The sequence below is a fragment of the Porites lutea genome, chromosome 10, assembly GCF_958299795.1.
Source record: "Porites lutea chromosome 10, jaPorLute2.1, whole genome shotgun sequence".
NCBI classification, from domain to species: domain Eukaryota; kingdom Metazoa; phylum Cnidaria; class Anthozoa; order Scleractinia; family Poritidae; genus Porites; species Porites lutea.
This window is the reverse complement of record NC_133210.1, coordinates 17,361,657-17,377,385: the sequence shown is the minus strand read 5'-3', so window position 1 is coordinate 17,377,385 and position 15,729 is coordinate 17,361,657. Positions and strand designations below refer to the sequence as shown.

At 41.0% G+C, this 15,729-nt stretch overlaps 1 protein-coding gene across 2 annotated transcripts in view; it reads right to left on the bottom strand.

Annotated features, from left to right (window-relative positions):
* Window positions 1-15,729, bottom strand: part of LOC140949835 (uncharacterized) — a 53,734-nt gene that overhangs the window by 31,256 nt on the left and 6,749 nt on the right. Inside the window, exons 6-7 of one of the 2 annotated variants that reach the window (XM_073398970.1) lie at window positions 6,766-6,840; window positions 1,582-5,329 (exon numbers count right to left, since the gene is read on the bottom strand). In XM_073398970.1, the coding sequence (XP_073255071.1) occupies window positions 2,532-5,329; window positions 6,766-6,840 (2,873 nt within the window). In that variant the 3' untranslated portion in view covers window positions 1,582-2,531. Of the gene's footprint in view, window positions 1-1,581; window positions 5,330-6,765; window positions 6,841-15,729 lie in introns of those variants that run through there. The other variant, XM_073398971.1, reaches the window with a different exon arrangement.

The following is a 15,729-nucleotide window of genomic DNA, read 5'->3' as shown; positions in this document are numbered from 1 at the left end:
ACCATTACAATTTCCTCAGATTTGATTGGTGCATTAACTGCTTCATTTTTATTTAATCATTGTGCGTGGTTGTAGTTAGACAGTTGCCTGTAATCGGACAGTTACATTAGCAAATCATATTAAGTGCACTCAACTAAGTCCACCCATCACGATATTACAATTACCGTTGTGGCAACAACCACTTACCCAAACAAACTGAGGATTAATCCAAAATGGACGAATATGCAACATTTAGGCAGCGTCTCCACCAGTGATATTTTAATTTCACTGCGTATGGGCTTGGGCCCGGGCCGGAGAGCGTTGTTGTTGTTTGTTTGTTTGTTTAGTTTTTTAACATTCGTCACAGGCACAACACCAGTACTTTTTTCTAAATATTTCTTTTTTATGCACGATGTATATGAAAAAATAAGGTGGGGTTAATAACGAAACAAGCACACGTTTTTCTTACTAATACTTCACAATACTTTTATTTACCCAAAAGTTTCGATCAGCTGCAATGACTAATATATGCTTGTTACGACGGGAACTTGACACGAACTTGTCACAAGTGTCACAAGTCTCAGAATGTACAATTCGCACTGCATGCCAACAAACCTTAAACCGAAACAATGGACATTTTAAAAGTACAAGTGTCAGCAAAGCTTGTTTCAGTCTTCTATACAATGTAGTTAGTTACTAGTTACATAGAGGATCTGGATGGGATTTGACTGAGAGCTGAAAATTAGCCAACATTTTAACCGTCAGCTGAGAAATTGATGAAACGATTTGTTATTAATCTTTCTACAGCCGAATTCTAAGGTACAAAAATTAACAGATGGCTGAAATATAGCTGAAAGTCTGACTGATGATTAATATCCGATCATCCCCATGCAGATTCTCCACATAACATAGTCTATTTACGGTAATCCACATTAGTTCTAAAAACTGGAATTCAACAAGTACAAAATTACAAGACTCAGTGTTTACTGTTACACATTACATGATTAATGAAAAAATGCATCACAAACAGCAAGAGAGCTGTTAAAGCAGAAATATTTCATTTGGCACTTTTCGCAAAAACTGCTCGGCTTGAAAAATGAATAACAAAGGAATTTTAAGGACAGCCGTCTATGTACATATATCTTGATTACATTCCATTGTTAGCCTGAATCTCAGCCGTCTCGAGTGAGCGGGCAAAGAAAATGGCTAAAATTCAGGCTAATTCCTTTGTTCAATAACTGAATTGTTTCTAAATATCATTGCATGAACTACCTTCTTGCCAGGCTCTAACTACGAAACTAGACTGAGCGGTGCGTGATTTTCTTAAACGAAAAAATCCATTTACGTTGAAAGAACGTGGTGAGTTTTACAAATAGCGCAAAAGAAAAAAAAGAAAGGAAATGAGACTGTGAGTAACTAGTATTTTTTAAATTTGCTAATTTCCTAAAACGGCAATGAAATACAGAGAAAGAGAAAACTGAACGAAATTTTAAACTTTTAATGTGGTATACGGTTACGGTGTGCATTATAACTTGTGTTTTTTGAACAGATACACTGATGTCATTATTAAATTCATTGCCACCACAATCACTTTTTCAGTGTTGTGTTTGCTTCAAGCGCTTTAGCAAGAAATTCAGCGCTATCAGAACTAAGGTTATTACAACGCAAATTTAAAATTCTCAGAGTTGTGTTTGTTTTTAGCGCTGTAGCTAGTGACTCCGCACCGGCAGGACCAAGGTTATTTTCGGACAAATCCAAATTTGTCAGAGTTGTGTTTGTTTTTATACCCTGCGAGCCCTGGTTTCTCCAGGCCGGACGCTACGCTACGATGGGAAGGAAACCACTGCGAGCAACCGTTTGCTTTTCCATCAAGCATGCGCGTCCACTTGATGACTACGAATATCCAACGACAAGACGGCGACGAGAACTTCAACAAAACAATAGGTTTAATAAGCAAAACAACAACTTTGCACGTGCATCACGCTTTTATTTTTGCATTTCTTTGCCATTCTTGCACGACTACGACGTGAAGATGCCTAACTTTGCGTTTTATGGATAACGCAAACAAGCAACGACGAAATTTATTCTTCTTTTCGCTCTTGAACTTGGATATGGTCCCTTGGAATTCAACTCCATTTGGGTTCGCCTACATTTGACAAAGTAACTGAGTACATAGGAATAAATAATCCAAAGAAATACTGCATATCCACAGCAGGCTTGCGTTAAGGCAGTAATTGTAAGCGTAAGCAAATGCGCGAGAGCCTAAACTTGCTTTCAAACAGGATTTACATGTTTAAAGTTAAATTATTCGTCCATAGCGCTGGACGGCGGCTCGATCAAAGAAGCAGAAGGACGCTCGCAGTGGTTTCTCTCCCTTCGTAGCGAAGCGTCCGGCTTGGAGAAACCACTGCTTGCAGGCTATTGTTTTTAGCGCTGTGGCAAGTGACTCCGCACCGGCAGGACCAACGTTATTGTGAGACAAATCCAAATTTGTCAGAGTTGTGTTTGTTTTTAGCGCTGTAGCAAGTGACTCCGCACCGGCAGGACCAACGTTATTTAGAGACAAATCCAAATTTGTAAGTGTTGTTTGTTTTTAGCGCTGCAGCAAGTGACTCCGCACCGGCAGGACCAACGTTATTATGAGACAAATTCAAATTTGTCAGAGTTGTGTTTGTTTTTAGCGCTGTAGCAAGTGACTCCGCACCGGCAGGACCAACGTTATTGTGAGACAAATTCAAATTTGTCAGAGTTGTGTTTGTTTTTAGCGCTGTAGCAAGTGACTCCGCATCGGCAGGACCAAGGTTGTTTTGAGACAAATACAAATTTGTCAGAGTTGTGTTTGTTTTTAGCGCTTTAGCAAGTGACTCCGCACCGGCAGGACCAAGTTTATTACTAATCAAAACCAAATTTGTCAGAGTTGTGTTTGTTTTTAGCGCTGTAGCAAGTGACTCCGCACCGGCAGGACCAAGTTTATTACTAATCAAAACCAAATTTGTCAGAGTTGTGTTTGTTTTTAGCGCTGTAGCAAGTGACTCCGCACCGGCAGAACCAACGTTATTGTGAGACAAATACAAATTTGTCAGAGTTGTGTTTGTTTTTAGCGCTGTAGCAAGTGACTCCACACCGGCAGAACCAACGTTATCGTGAGACAAATACAAATTTGTCAGAGTTGTGTTTGTTTTTAGCGCTGTAGCAAGTGACTCCGCACCGGCAGGACCAACGTTATTGTAAGACAAATGCAAATTTGTCAGAGTTGTGTTTGTTTTTAGCGCTGTAGCAAGTGACTCCGCACCGGCAGAACCAACGTTATTGTAAGACAAATCCAAATTTGTCAGAGTTGTGTTTGTTTTCAGCGCTGTAGCAAGTGACTCCGCACCGGTAGGACCAAGGTTGTTTTGAGACAAATCCAAATTTGTCAGAGTTGTGTTTGTTTTTAGCGCTGTAGCAAGTGACTCCGCACCGGCAGGACCAACGTTGTTTTGAGACAAATCCAAATTTGTCAGATTTGTGTTTGTTTTTAGCGCTGTAGCAAGTGACTCCGCACCGGCAGGACCAACGTTATTGCGAGACAAATTCAAATTTGTCAGAGTTGTGTTTGTTTTTAGCGCCGTAGCAAGTGACTCCGCACCGGCAGGACCAACGTTGTTTTGAGACAAATCCAAATTTGTCAGAGTTGTGTTTGTTTTTAGCGCTGTAGCAAGTGAATCCGCACCGGCAGGACCAACGTTGTTTTGAGACAAATCCAAATTTGTCAGAGTTGTGTTTGTTTTTAGCGCTGTAGCAAGTGACTCCGCACCGGCAGGACCAACGCTATTGCGAGACAAATCCAAATTTGTCAGAGTTGTGTTTGCTTCAAGCACGGCAGCAATCACAGCAGCAGCAGCGTCATCTATATCTCTATGTCTGATCTCACCCTGTTGAAGTGCCAGACATGCACCAAAGGTACGGGCCAGTTCCATGTGAAAATTACTGCTTTCAATTTTACATTCTTTAATGCAGTCTACTGCAAGAGGTAAACATTTTTCCACGTTTTCGTTGTTTAATTTATTCGCAATACTGATGATAAGTGCTACTGCAATTTCTTTGGATCTTACTGCTAGGAGACCACAGGTAAATTTTAATACCTCTCTCAGCTCTCCGAAATATCTTGTGTCAGTCACCAATATTTCAGGACTGGTTTCTTTGCTAACAAGTTGGCAACAAAGATAATGTGCCGCGAAGAATTCTTGAAAACTCTTATGCGTAAAGCCGTAGCACATACACGGTCTTCGTTTGCTGCTTCCAGGTTGAGCTGACAGAAACCCAAATCCAGGTACGTCGGCGTCTTTTTTTGCAAGTTTTTTGTCCTCAAAGTACATGTTGTCTTCATACAGGCCGTTTAAAGCTATTAAGCCAAGGAGTTTCAACTCATCTTTGTAGATTTCAATCAGATCCTCATTTTCGACTGGTATACCTTTCTTTTTCTCGTATCTAATAAGAACACATTGTACTATTTCCAAGTACAACTGAGTTCTGATTTCAGGTAAGATACCTTGAAAGTCTTCACAAAGAAGACAAAGCAGTGCAGTGTTTAATGGGTTCGCCGTCATCTCTTTAAGCCTTTCTTCATTCCGTATTCTATCCAGGAGCTTTTCGGCCAAATCTTCCTTGCCGGCAAAATATTTGAGAATAAATTCTTCGCTATCTTGATAAGTGAAACCTTCAATCTCTAGTAGAGTGTCACAAACCTTTCTCATAGGTATCCCAGCCTCGTGTCGCGCTGTAACCACAAGGTGACATAGAGGAAGAATTTTACCTTGTATAATGTCAGTAAACTCCGGCAGCTTGCTCGAAGGTAACTCGTCCAATCCGTCAAGTATCAGTAGAACCTTCGATTGATTTTGCCGAATGAACTCGAAGAATTTCTCTCTTTCCTTTCGGTGGATTTCACCTGGCAAAAGCTGATCGTCAATGGCTCCCCAAAGGTCGGCCCCGATCTCGACATCACGGCATTTCAGCAAGAGCACCATCTCAAATTCCGGAAAGCAATCTCCTTCGTTTTTCATGCTTATAGCCCAGTCGTAAGCAACCTTATTGCAGTATGTCGTCTTCCCCATACCTGGCATTCCTTCGATCAATACTTTTCTAGGTTGTCTGCATTCTTCGTGTGGTTTGAAGATTTCAGTCGTTTCAACAATTCTTTGCTCCGCTGTTGCTCTCGCTTTTTTTTCTCTGCTGACCACCAGAAGCCGTGTATAAATATCGTTAAGATGAAACTGAAAATCTTCGCACCAAGGAAATGGCGCAAGCCATCCCTCATGACGTTTGTACTTCTGACGAATGATTTCAATATACTCGGCAACCAAACCAACTGTTGAGAATAAGTGAGAACCAAGCTTTGTTGTGGATTTACCTTCCAAGTCCGTAAAACAGATGAGTAGAACTACTCCTATAAACATGCCTTGAAAAGACGACTTGCTAAACAAAACTAGTGGAGATGGGTGGGGGAGGGGGGGCGGTCTTCAATAGGGAAATTAAAGATGCCAAAGGCCCTCTTTTTGATTTAACGGCAGCCTTTTAGCAAACCATTGAATTTGCGAGATACAAGGGAAATGGACTACTGGTTATGAACTTTATGTTAGAGTGTTTGAGAAATCACAGTCCCCTTTTTTACCACGTGGTTGATAGAGTTCTTAAAACCTCCATCTATTTTTTCAACTGGGGCAAGTACCTACGGTGGCCCACAAGGGACCGTGATGCAAATAAATCTACTTCCGCGAAATAAAAACACTTGCTCAAAAACACCATTCTAGTAGGTAGCCTGCGTATCAGGCATCGAAAGGGGTAGGTGATTGGGAGGAAGGGAAAACCCCATTTTCACTACTGTTCAATGATATGGCACTTTTGTAATTCAGAAGATTCTGTCAAACTGGACACCTTAAATAGACGTATTTTAAGATTTGTTTTAAAGGACTGGGACTCGAACTATGATGCTCTTCTAGTCAAGGCTGGTGTGTGTGGTTTAGCCAACAGGAGGATACAAAAAATGATGATTTGTATATTCAAATGTCTCCATTTTGGTAAATATCCGTGCTATTTAAAACAACTGATCAAGTTAAGATCTACTGCTTACTCCCTACGGGGTACTAATATTTTATCACTTCCTAAGCCGTCTACAACCACATATGGTCTAAATTCCTTTAGCTATTTATCTGTTAAGTACTGGAATTCTCTACCTGATCACTTTAGAAAGACTGTAGATTATAGTGAATTTAAGCGCAAATTGTTAATGCACGGTTTTAGTTAATACTACATTAATTAATATTATATTATATATGTTGTAACTTTTAAAATTAGTTAGGATCGGAGATACTAGCTATGTAAGCTACACTAAAATCCGAGGATAAATAAAGTTCATGTATGTATGTATGTATGTAAGGGAGGAACGCGCTTTTCTTCCTCTCCCCCTTTCCCCTTTAGCGCCTGCAACGCAGGATACTGGTATAGCTAGCTCCAACGTCACGATCGTACGGGAAAAAAGCGGACTATAAACAGTCTAGGATGTTTGTTTCTAGTTCAAGATATGTCAATCGTCATCCCACGAGCTGAGAGAATTACAATTTCAATTAAAGGCAAATGAATATAAGTTAAGGTACTTTGGGTCCTCTTATTATTTTTTGGGACGCGAGAGCCCGGGAGCGACACTTGTACGACAAATGATCACTGATCCATTAGCAATACTGGCTCTTAATAGTGATTTTAGACGGAGACTTAATTTCCAGCGGGCTACAGTGTGGGGAAACTGACCTTCCTCTTTGGGCGCAGAAACCAAAGTCTTCAGCGTCTCACTGATGTCGCTTTTCATCGCTTTTCTTGTTCTATCTGTCAGGAAGAACATACTTAGCAGAATTAAACTTGCATTGAAGACAATTTAAAGTGGGTGTCTGGAAAACCGGGAAATAGACATGTATCCGAAATTGAGAACAACAACGGGAATAGCAACCGGAACCGGAACCGCAAAAGAGAAGGAAATAGAGGTAGGACTAAGGGCAGGAAGAAATAAGAAGAAATAAACGATATATTCTGCTAGAAGATAAGACATAAAGTGTAGCTACCTATAAAATCAGAGATCATTTAAGTTAATAACTCAATAAGAACAATTAGCAATAATGACCAAGAGTTGATATCAAAAGAATCGACCGCGGGGTATGGTAGGCGGAATGGTGCAAAATTCAACGAATCAAAATCACTACCAACATCAACAACCAATCTGCAGTTCAACATTTTTTTTCTACATCAACAATAAAATCCGTCCAACTTCAACGATTAATATAATAATCAACCATCGAAATATGCCTAATTCAACAACTAGAGAAAATCAACATCAACAAAAATTCCTCTTTTCTTCAACGACGATTTGCCTCACAACCAACATCGGACATCAACTTCAACAACAAAACACGTTCAACAATTTGGGGACTAACGACTGACTGCATTTTTGCAGAAAATTTTTGTTTGCCAAAATATGAAATTAAGAAATTAATAAACGACTTACACGTATAATTTTAGCTGCGTAATTTGAGATCATCATCTATGTCTCGCGTGCCGCTGGGTTATCAGGTTTCATTTACGACTCGCCGAAATTTGCGTACTTTCGTTGTACCACACTTGCTTTAAAATATGAACTGTTCGTTCGCTTCACAAGAGTCACCTTGTAGTTCTTACGGATCTAGTACAAATGTTCTGCCGCTGGATGCTTGTAAAGAAGACATAACACCAGACTTACTGGGACTTGGTGTGAGTAGCAAGCGAGGATGGCGATCCGAAGGAGTAGAAATCACTGAGAAGGAGCTCATCTTGAACAGAGCAGGACACTTCGATTTATCTCAAGACAGAGTAGCAGCCATGACCATCTGTCCTAAACACAGAAGAGACCTGACAGTCGACTGGAGAGGTCGTAAAAGTTCGACATGTTGCTATCCATCGCACAAAGGTCAACGCAAGCAAGTCAAGGACCCACGCCGTGTCAATTACGCAGTGTCCAAGGAAATCTTTGCTTTACACAATGCTGCTGTCCCAGTTGGGTCCAGTGAGTGTCTCTTATTACTTTAAAATCCTTTTGTCGATCCTACCTGGTAAATTACGTTTTCCATAAATATCACGAGAGGCTCTAGGCTCTAGGCGTATCGAGTATGACTATTGTAGTGAAAGCGCTGGCATCAAGTTGCAAATTTGAAAGCGCCACTATATCAACAAAAGCGCGTGGGGTGGGGGTAAATTTCCTTGGATGTGCCATAAATCAAATTCGGGTGATCCATCCTCGGAGACCTAGGGGCAGTCAGTCGGGTCGGGAGAAAAGGCGCGACGAAAGTTTTCAAGCACAGACTGACTGCCCCTGGGTCTCCGAGGATGGGGTGGGCAAGCAAGATACTTTTATTCAGAACGGAAGCTAGCCTGCGAAGCGCAGACGTATTTCCGGTCGTCGCTTCTCTCCCTCCGAAAAATAACGGAGGGAGATGTCTAAATTTTAGCTGTCCCAGGAACTATGTATGAAATTCGATTTTGAGGGGTTGGAGTAAGAGTCACATTTTTAATCTTTATGTATTTCATTTGTATTAGCTATTTGTGTAAAGTGTCGCACAGAGCATTACAGACTACGCCACGTAGAAGTCTCTGAAAGAGGAAGGGGCGATCAGCAGGTTGTGTATTTACTTTCTTTAGTCACGCAATTTAAGCTAGGCTTCTGAAACATATTTAAAAACCTATCCAAGACTGTAAAAGAAAACAAAAGAAGAACAACCGAAAAACCGGGAAAGAAACGTGGATGGGAAAACTCGGGGGGGAAGGGAATTTGGAAAAAAAATATCATTTGCTGGGAAGCTAGGAACTGAGAACGAAAAAGCGATAGATAGCATTGCCATTGTTAATGCCTCTTTTTTCAGTTTGAAAATAGATGGAGTTAGATGGACTGGCTATCCCCACTCTAACGTTTTTTGCGACCTGCCAGCTTGATGCAGTCCGACCAGTACCACTCTACAACGGCCACTTTTTGAGGAGGCGTTGTAAAGAGTGGCCTTTATTGGGGAGGGGGAAGGGTGTAATGTGACACCAAGATTTTTATTTTGGAGAGAGGGGAGAACATTTTTACTTTCATAAATGCTTGCTCTAACATATTATTACGTAACAAATCTATCAATTAAAAAAAAACAAATTATTAAAACAAAAATTATAACAAAATAAAGCGACTAAGGTATAGTGATTTCATCAGTTTTGTATAGATCGCTTTCAGTTGAAACTTCTATTTGTGTAGATATCGTTACTAGTAAACTACAATAAAAGAGATGCGGCAAATCGACGTTTGCTGTTTGCCGTGATTCTAAATCTCTCTAATGTAAGGACGAGGGGTAGGCTCTAGTACCGGGAAAGGTTTGAATGCAATAGAGAGAAGAAGTCGTTACGTCACGTTGCCATGGTATCAAAATTTTTGGATGACAACAAACCGAAAATTCGGTTTCAGGTTTTAGTCTGTTTGCAACTTTTGGTGGTTTTTACTGGTTAAAGAGTCCTGTAACTCCCTTTTCTGTGGCTCCATTCTCGGTAACAACGTAACAGAAAAATTATGGAAATGTAGTTAATATCCCTTTTATTGCACTGACAGTCTCAAGTGGCTGGTGATGAAGATGTATTTGAACTACCACAGCAGAATGAAGATCAGGGCGCTTTGGTAACATCTCATGCAGAACAAGAGATGGTTTCATCATCATCACAATCATCCCAACAAAGTATCCCAGAAGAAGAAATCAGTATCTGGTCCGACGAAGTAGAGGAACAGCAACAGAGAAGGCAGCTACTGAACAATACCATTAGCAGTTTATCTGGAGGAAGAATTTCACCCATTCTGTCAACTTTGCATACGTCTTGGGATGATATATCGACAACACAGCAAAAGTACTATCTGCGAAAGGCCAAAGAAAGCATCTGCACAGTACTTTCGGTCCTTAGCCCTGGACAGGAAGAGGAATTATGGACCACTCTTCGACAGGAAAGATTAGTAAATAAGGATTCTGCTGGTGCCACTAGACGTAGAAGTTTTGATCCGAAATCTGGGCTAACCGACGTTCTGATCAAGTCATATAACCATGCCGAGTCATGGCAAACAAAACGACAGATACTCTCTCTCTTTGCCAATGATTTTAGCAGGTCCCAGTTGATGAACATGATACCAACACTTTCAAAATGGCGAATAGATGAAGCTCGACAGCATGCTGCCAAAGTTGGTGAAGGTCTGCCTGTTCCGCAAGAGCCAGTTTTCCGTTCCCGAATCTCACCCGTTCAAATTGATCATTTTATCGACTACATCGCAAGACCTGAGATGCTGCAGGACGTAGCATTTGGCACAAAAGTGCTTAAGCTCGACACGGGAGGAAGCATTATCATTCCGGCAGTTATAAGGACTATGATACCGTCAAAAATAATTGAGCAATACTCAGTTTACTGCAAAGAGCAGAATTTTGAACCAGCAGGACAGCGTTCACTCTACAGAATAATTGAGGTGTGTGGTGCCTCAATGCAAAATCTTTGCAGGGACTCGACAACACTACAGCAGAAGGGACGGAGGCCATAGACAATGTCACTGACGTGCTTAAGACGCTGGGAGACCATGGATCGGAGGCTACCTGGGTAAAGGATGCAGAACAAAAAATCAAGGAGGCAAAGAGATACCTTCAGACTGAGTTTAAGTCCCATGTTGGCAGAGAGGAAACTTGTGCTGATCACTGCACTGCACATGCCCTAGGTGACACAAGTGACTCCAACCTGCAAAGCATATGTCAGCACGAGCATGAAACTGACTGCGAGCAATTCGAATCATTAGAGACAGTTTTGAAGGAAATTGAATCCGAGATCAACCTTGTTGAGATGCCGGAGGAGCACAGGTGGCGGTTAAGCCACGACTACAAACTCTGTTTGGCATCTATCCAGGACTGGAAGGCGCATTTGCTTCGCACAGTAAATCAAGAAGAAGGAAAGCAATTTGCTCTTGTACATGTTGATGCAGCTTCATGTTTAATCGTTATGGATTGGGCCATGAAATACCTCCCACAACGTTATCGGGAACGAATGAGTGATTTCTTCGGAAAACGAGGACGAAGCTGGCATGTGAGTGCTGTGATCACTAAGCATACTGAAAAATTCCAAGTGAAACGTTTTGTCCATCTGTTCGACAACTGCACGCAGAACAGCTTTGTTGTAGCCTCTATAACAGAGCATCTTTTAAATACCATCAAGAAAGAATCACCGGAGATTGAAAATGTTTTCCTGAGATCCGATAACGCAGGTTGCTACCATAGTGGGTCTCTTTTGCTCAGTCTTCCGTTCATTGGTCAACGAACCAGCATGACAATTCTGCGTTACGACTTTTCAGAGCCACAGTCCGGAAAAGACATCTGTGACCGAAAGACCGCTCCTATGAAGGCACACATACGACGATGGGTCAATGAAAAACACAATGTCATCACTTCGGAAGACATGAAGACAGCACTAGAATCGCATGGAGGAGTAAAAGGGGTATGGGCGGCAGTCGTCAAAGTGGACACTAATAAAGAAATCACCGCCAACAAGATACCAGGTATCAGCCTCCTTAAGGTGACTCGACCCAGTTTTTTTGGGGGGGTACCATCCTACTTTGAAGCTCTCTGGTATCTCCACCTTTACTTTTATCGTAAGTCTAACACATAGAATGGATAACATATAGATCAATCTACAATATAACATAAAATTTTTGGCGATCGGAGTAAATGTCACGTGGTTATAATGCCACGCCCCTTTGAGGTCTGAGTCGAAAATCTGCTGTTGCAGGCATTTTTTCGTGAAAATCTCTCGGTTACACATAGCGCGCATTAGTGCCTTGCGCTGAACAGAGTTTCACCAAAATCGCAAAGACCCAATTCAAGAAATTCAGCGGTTTCCAAATTTAGGTCATAATTTATGCGAAAATGATAAGCAAACTTTACACGGATTATATCTAAAAAACTATGAGACTTATCCCTTTATTTTGGGCATCGTTATAACAGATGGGTCCTTGCAAGTCAGCAAAACGCTTTAGGGCCTTGTAAATGCGCGCGATTTCGAGCAAAGCAAACACATAGAAATTATAGTTTTCGCTATTTGTTGACGTTTGTCAGCGTTTAAGAGTCTTTCTCACGAAAAAAGCATTTTCTTAAAAATTCGTAGTTTTTTTCCTTCAAATTTTTTCAGGGCCACAATTGATTAACTAACTACCCGGACTCTGAATTTCATGGTCATTGGAAAAACTGTGACTTTATCTTCTATAAGCCCAAACTTGAGTAAACATTGAAGATTTTTAGCGTTTTGGCTGAGTTTGTGCTTTGGGAGTTGTCTATTGTTTCTAATCTGTCATTATACAGCATTCTTGTTCAGCACGCGTGCAATGACCACGCTTGGCTGACTTCCGAATGCTCACCGAGATATTCCCGTCACGAGTTGGTTTAATTATTGGCTTGCATTAAACCTATGAAAAATGATATTTTTTTTATTGTAAGTAGATTTAGTGTGTAGCACTTCTTGATTTTTTTGCAAAGGCACAAGAAGCACGAGAATTGATTAAAAATTGTGAGTTAAACCTGTATGTATCACGCGATAACCTGTCTCACTGTACCAAAATTATTATATCTCGGTGAGCATTCGGAAGTCAGCCAAGCGCGGTCATTGCACGCGTGCTGAACAAGAATGCTGTATAATGACAGACTAGAAACAATAGACACTCCCAAAGCACAAACTCAGCCAAAACGCTAAAAATCTTCAATGTTTACTCAAGTTTGGGCTTATAAAAGATAATGTCAAAGTTTTTCAATGACCATGAAATTCAGAGTCCGGGTAGTTAGTTAATCAATTGTGGCCCTGAAAAAATTTGAAGGAAAAAAAACTACGAATTTTTAAGAAAATGCTTTTTTCGTGAGAAAGACTCTTAAACGCTGACAAACGTCAACAAATAGCGAAAACTATAATTTCTATGTGTTTGCTTAGCTCGAAATCGCGCGCATTTACAAGGCCCTAAAGCGTTTTGCTGACTTGCAAGGACCCATCTGTTATAAGGATTCTCAAAATAAAGAGATGAATCTCATAGTTTATTAGATATAATCCGTGTAAAGTTTGCTTACCATTTTCGCATAAATTATGACCTAAATTTGGAAACCGCTGAATTTCTCGAATTGGGTCTTTGCGATTTTGGTGAAACTCTGTTCAGCGCAAGGCACTAATGCGCACTATATGTAGCCGAGAGATTTTCACGAAAAAATGCCTGCAACAGTAGATTTTCGACTCAGACCTCAAAGGGGCGTGGCATTATAACCACGTGACATTTACTCCGATCGCCAAAAATTTTATGTTATATTGTAGATTGATCTATATGTTATCCATTCTATGTGTTAGACTTACGATAAACGTAAAGGTGGGGTTACCAGAGAGCTTCAAAGTAGGATGGTACCCCCCCAAAAAAAACTGGGTCGAGTCACCTTAACAACTTTTCGTTTGAGGGAAACGGAATACGCGCTTGGCGTGCATTTAGCGTTGGACCCGACAGATTCTTATCATACAGTCAGCTTGAAGTTGTACCACAGGAAGAAACTGGATTGAAAGTCCTAAAGGAGTGGGGTCCACGAAGCAACAATCTTGGCTCAGTTAGCCATACTTCCAGTCCACGAGGAGAAATATTCTCATGCAGTGAAAGTACATACGTGCTAACGTTCTAGACTGGAGAGGAAGCGGAAGCTCACATGGACGCAGGGAAGCATGTACGTGCGTCAGATCTAGATTGTGAGTCTGTGTACGATGCGGCACGAAAGAGATAGCGGCTAGCGGAGATAGACAGCGAATTGTATTTGAAGAAGTCGGGCCTTCCAGTGCTAGAGAACGCCGTAATAAAGGGTGGGCGCTTAAATCAACTAAGCGGACCAACAGGATGGAAGAGAAAGTAAAAGCCTTTCTTGTTCAGAAATTTAACCAAGGAGTAGCGGGAGGGCAGAAGGCTGATCCAATTCACGTGGCTAGAGAGATGAAGAGCATTAGAGATAGCAGTGGAAAGTTACAATTCAAACCAGACGAATGGAGAACCGCTGAACAAATTAGTAGCTTTTTCGCAAGGTTGTCAGCTTTGCAGCGCCAAAGACAAGCTGATGAAATAGAGAGCCAGGAAGAGGAACAAGAAGTAACAGACGAAGACCTCACAGCCCTTGAATCAGAAGACCACATTCAAGCCATACGCCAGGAGCTTTACAGAGACATTGAACAAACTATCAGTCACCCTATTAAAATAGAAGCAGTAAACGTTTGTGAACTTACGCGTGCTGGAAAGTTCAGTTCGCTGAAGTTAGCACAGTTGAGAGAGGTATGCAGAGCATTAAGTCTGCAAACAAATGGTAGCAACTCAAGAAAACGCACTTTTACTGAACCACTTGATCCCTACGCTAAGTTGTGCTCAAGTCGGAAATAACTGAATTTTGCACTACGTATTCTTCTTTCGCATTTTATAAAATACATTGTTGGGTTTTGTCAGTAGTGATCGATGTAACAAATGCCCTGCAAGCAGAGGCTACATTTTCGATGTGGGAGCTGTCGTCCGAAAAGTAGCTTCTACCGACAACCGTTCAATTTTCTATCGTGCATGCGCGAAATTCGTCACGCCATTCGCAAGCAAAATTAATTGTCACGTCTGTCGTCAAATGGCGCGAGTTTCGTGGGAATAAAAAAAATTGCGACAACTCTGATCTGCTAAGCAAGACTCACGCAATGCTCGAAACCGGTCAAGAAAAGGAAAAAACCCGTTTTTTAAATCTATTCGTCCAGATTTCTGGACGGATTTGAACGGTTGTCGGCAGAGGCTACTTTTCGCACGACAGGTCACACAGCGGAAATGTAGCATCTTCTCGCAGGGTATGTAACAAACTTTGCATACGAAGCAAAAACTTTGAGAATTTCTGTTGCATGTGATACAAAAGTCATCATGATTTTATCACTAGATAGGACCGCACATACATCGTCCTGTTGGCTAACTCGCATAGGCCAGACAATAATCATCGAAGCACCAAGTAATTGAGACCTGTGCGTGCATGATGGCAGTCTTGTATAACCCCTACGTTAAAGCAATAGTATTTTATAGTTATTTACCCTTTATTCAAACCTAAGTGGAATATAAAATACTCATTTAAAATGGATTAGTACCTTTATAATACAGTATTGCCGCTATTTAAACTTCAGCGAGCAGTTAGCCGTAAGAGCGATCTTTGACATTTTCCAGCAAAATTCGCGTGAAAAGAGTTTCTTGTGCCGATCAATAAACTTTTGTTTTTGACTAAGGAGGGTATAGACTGTTCAAATCTGTAATTAAATAAAAAATAAACAGCCGCACTTTCAAGAAAACGCACTTCGAAAATCCTCGAAATTCGTTGTCCTGTGACAGTCACGCAACATACCCGGATAAAAAACCTTGGCCAAAATTACTGTTAAACTAAAGATATAATTTTAAGCACCCAAAACGTTTGTTATTAGGTGATTTAGCTTCAGAAAAAAAACTGTGCACTAATTCCTTAAGGATAAATTGTTTTAGACCCGAGAAAATTGCCATTGTTTTGGTGGTTTTTAGGGCTTCCCTTGGCCAAAAACTAGGGGGGTGGTCAATCTCGGGAGTGAACAGCCGGAAAATCTTCTTAATGTAACCAAAGTTAATCTTATCAGCTTGGTTTTAAATGCTGAAAA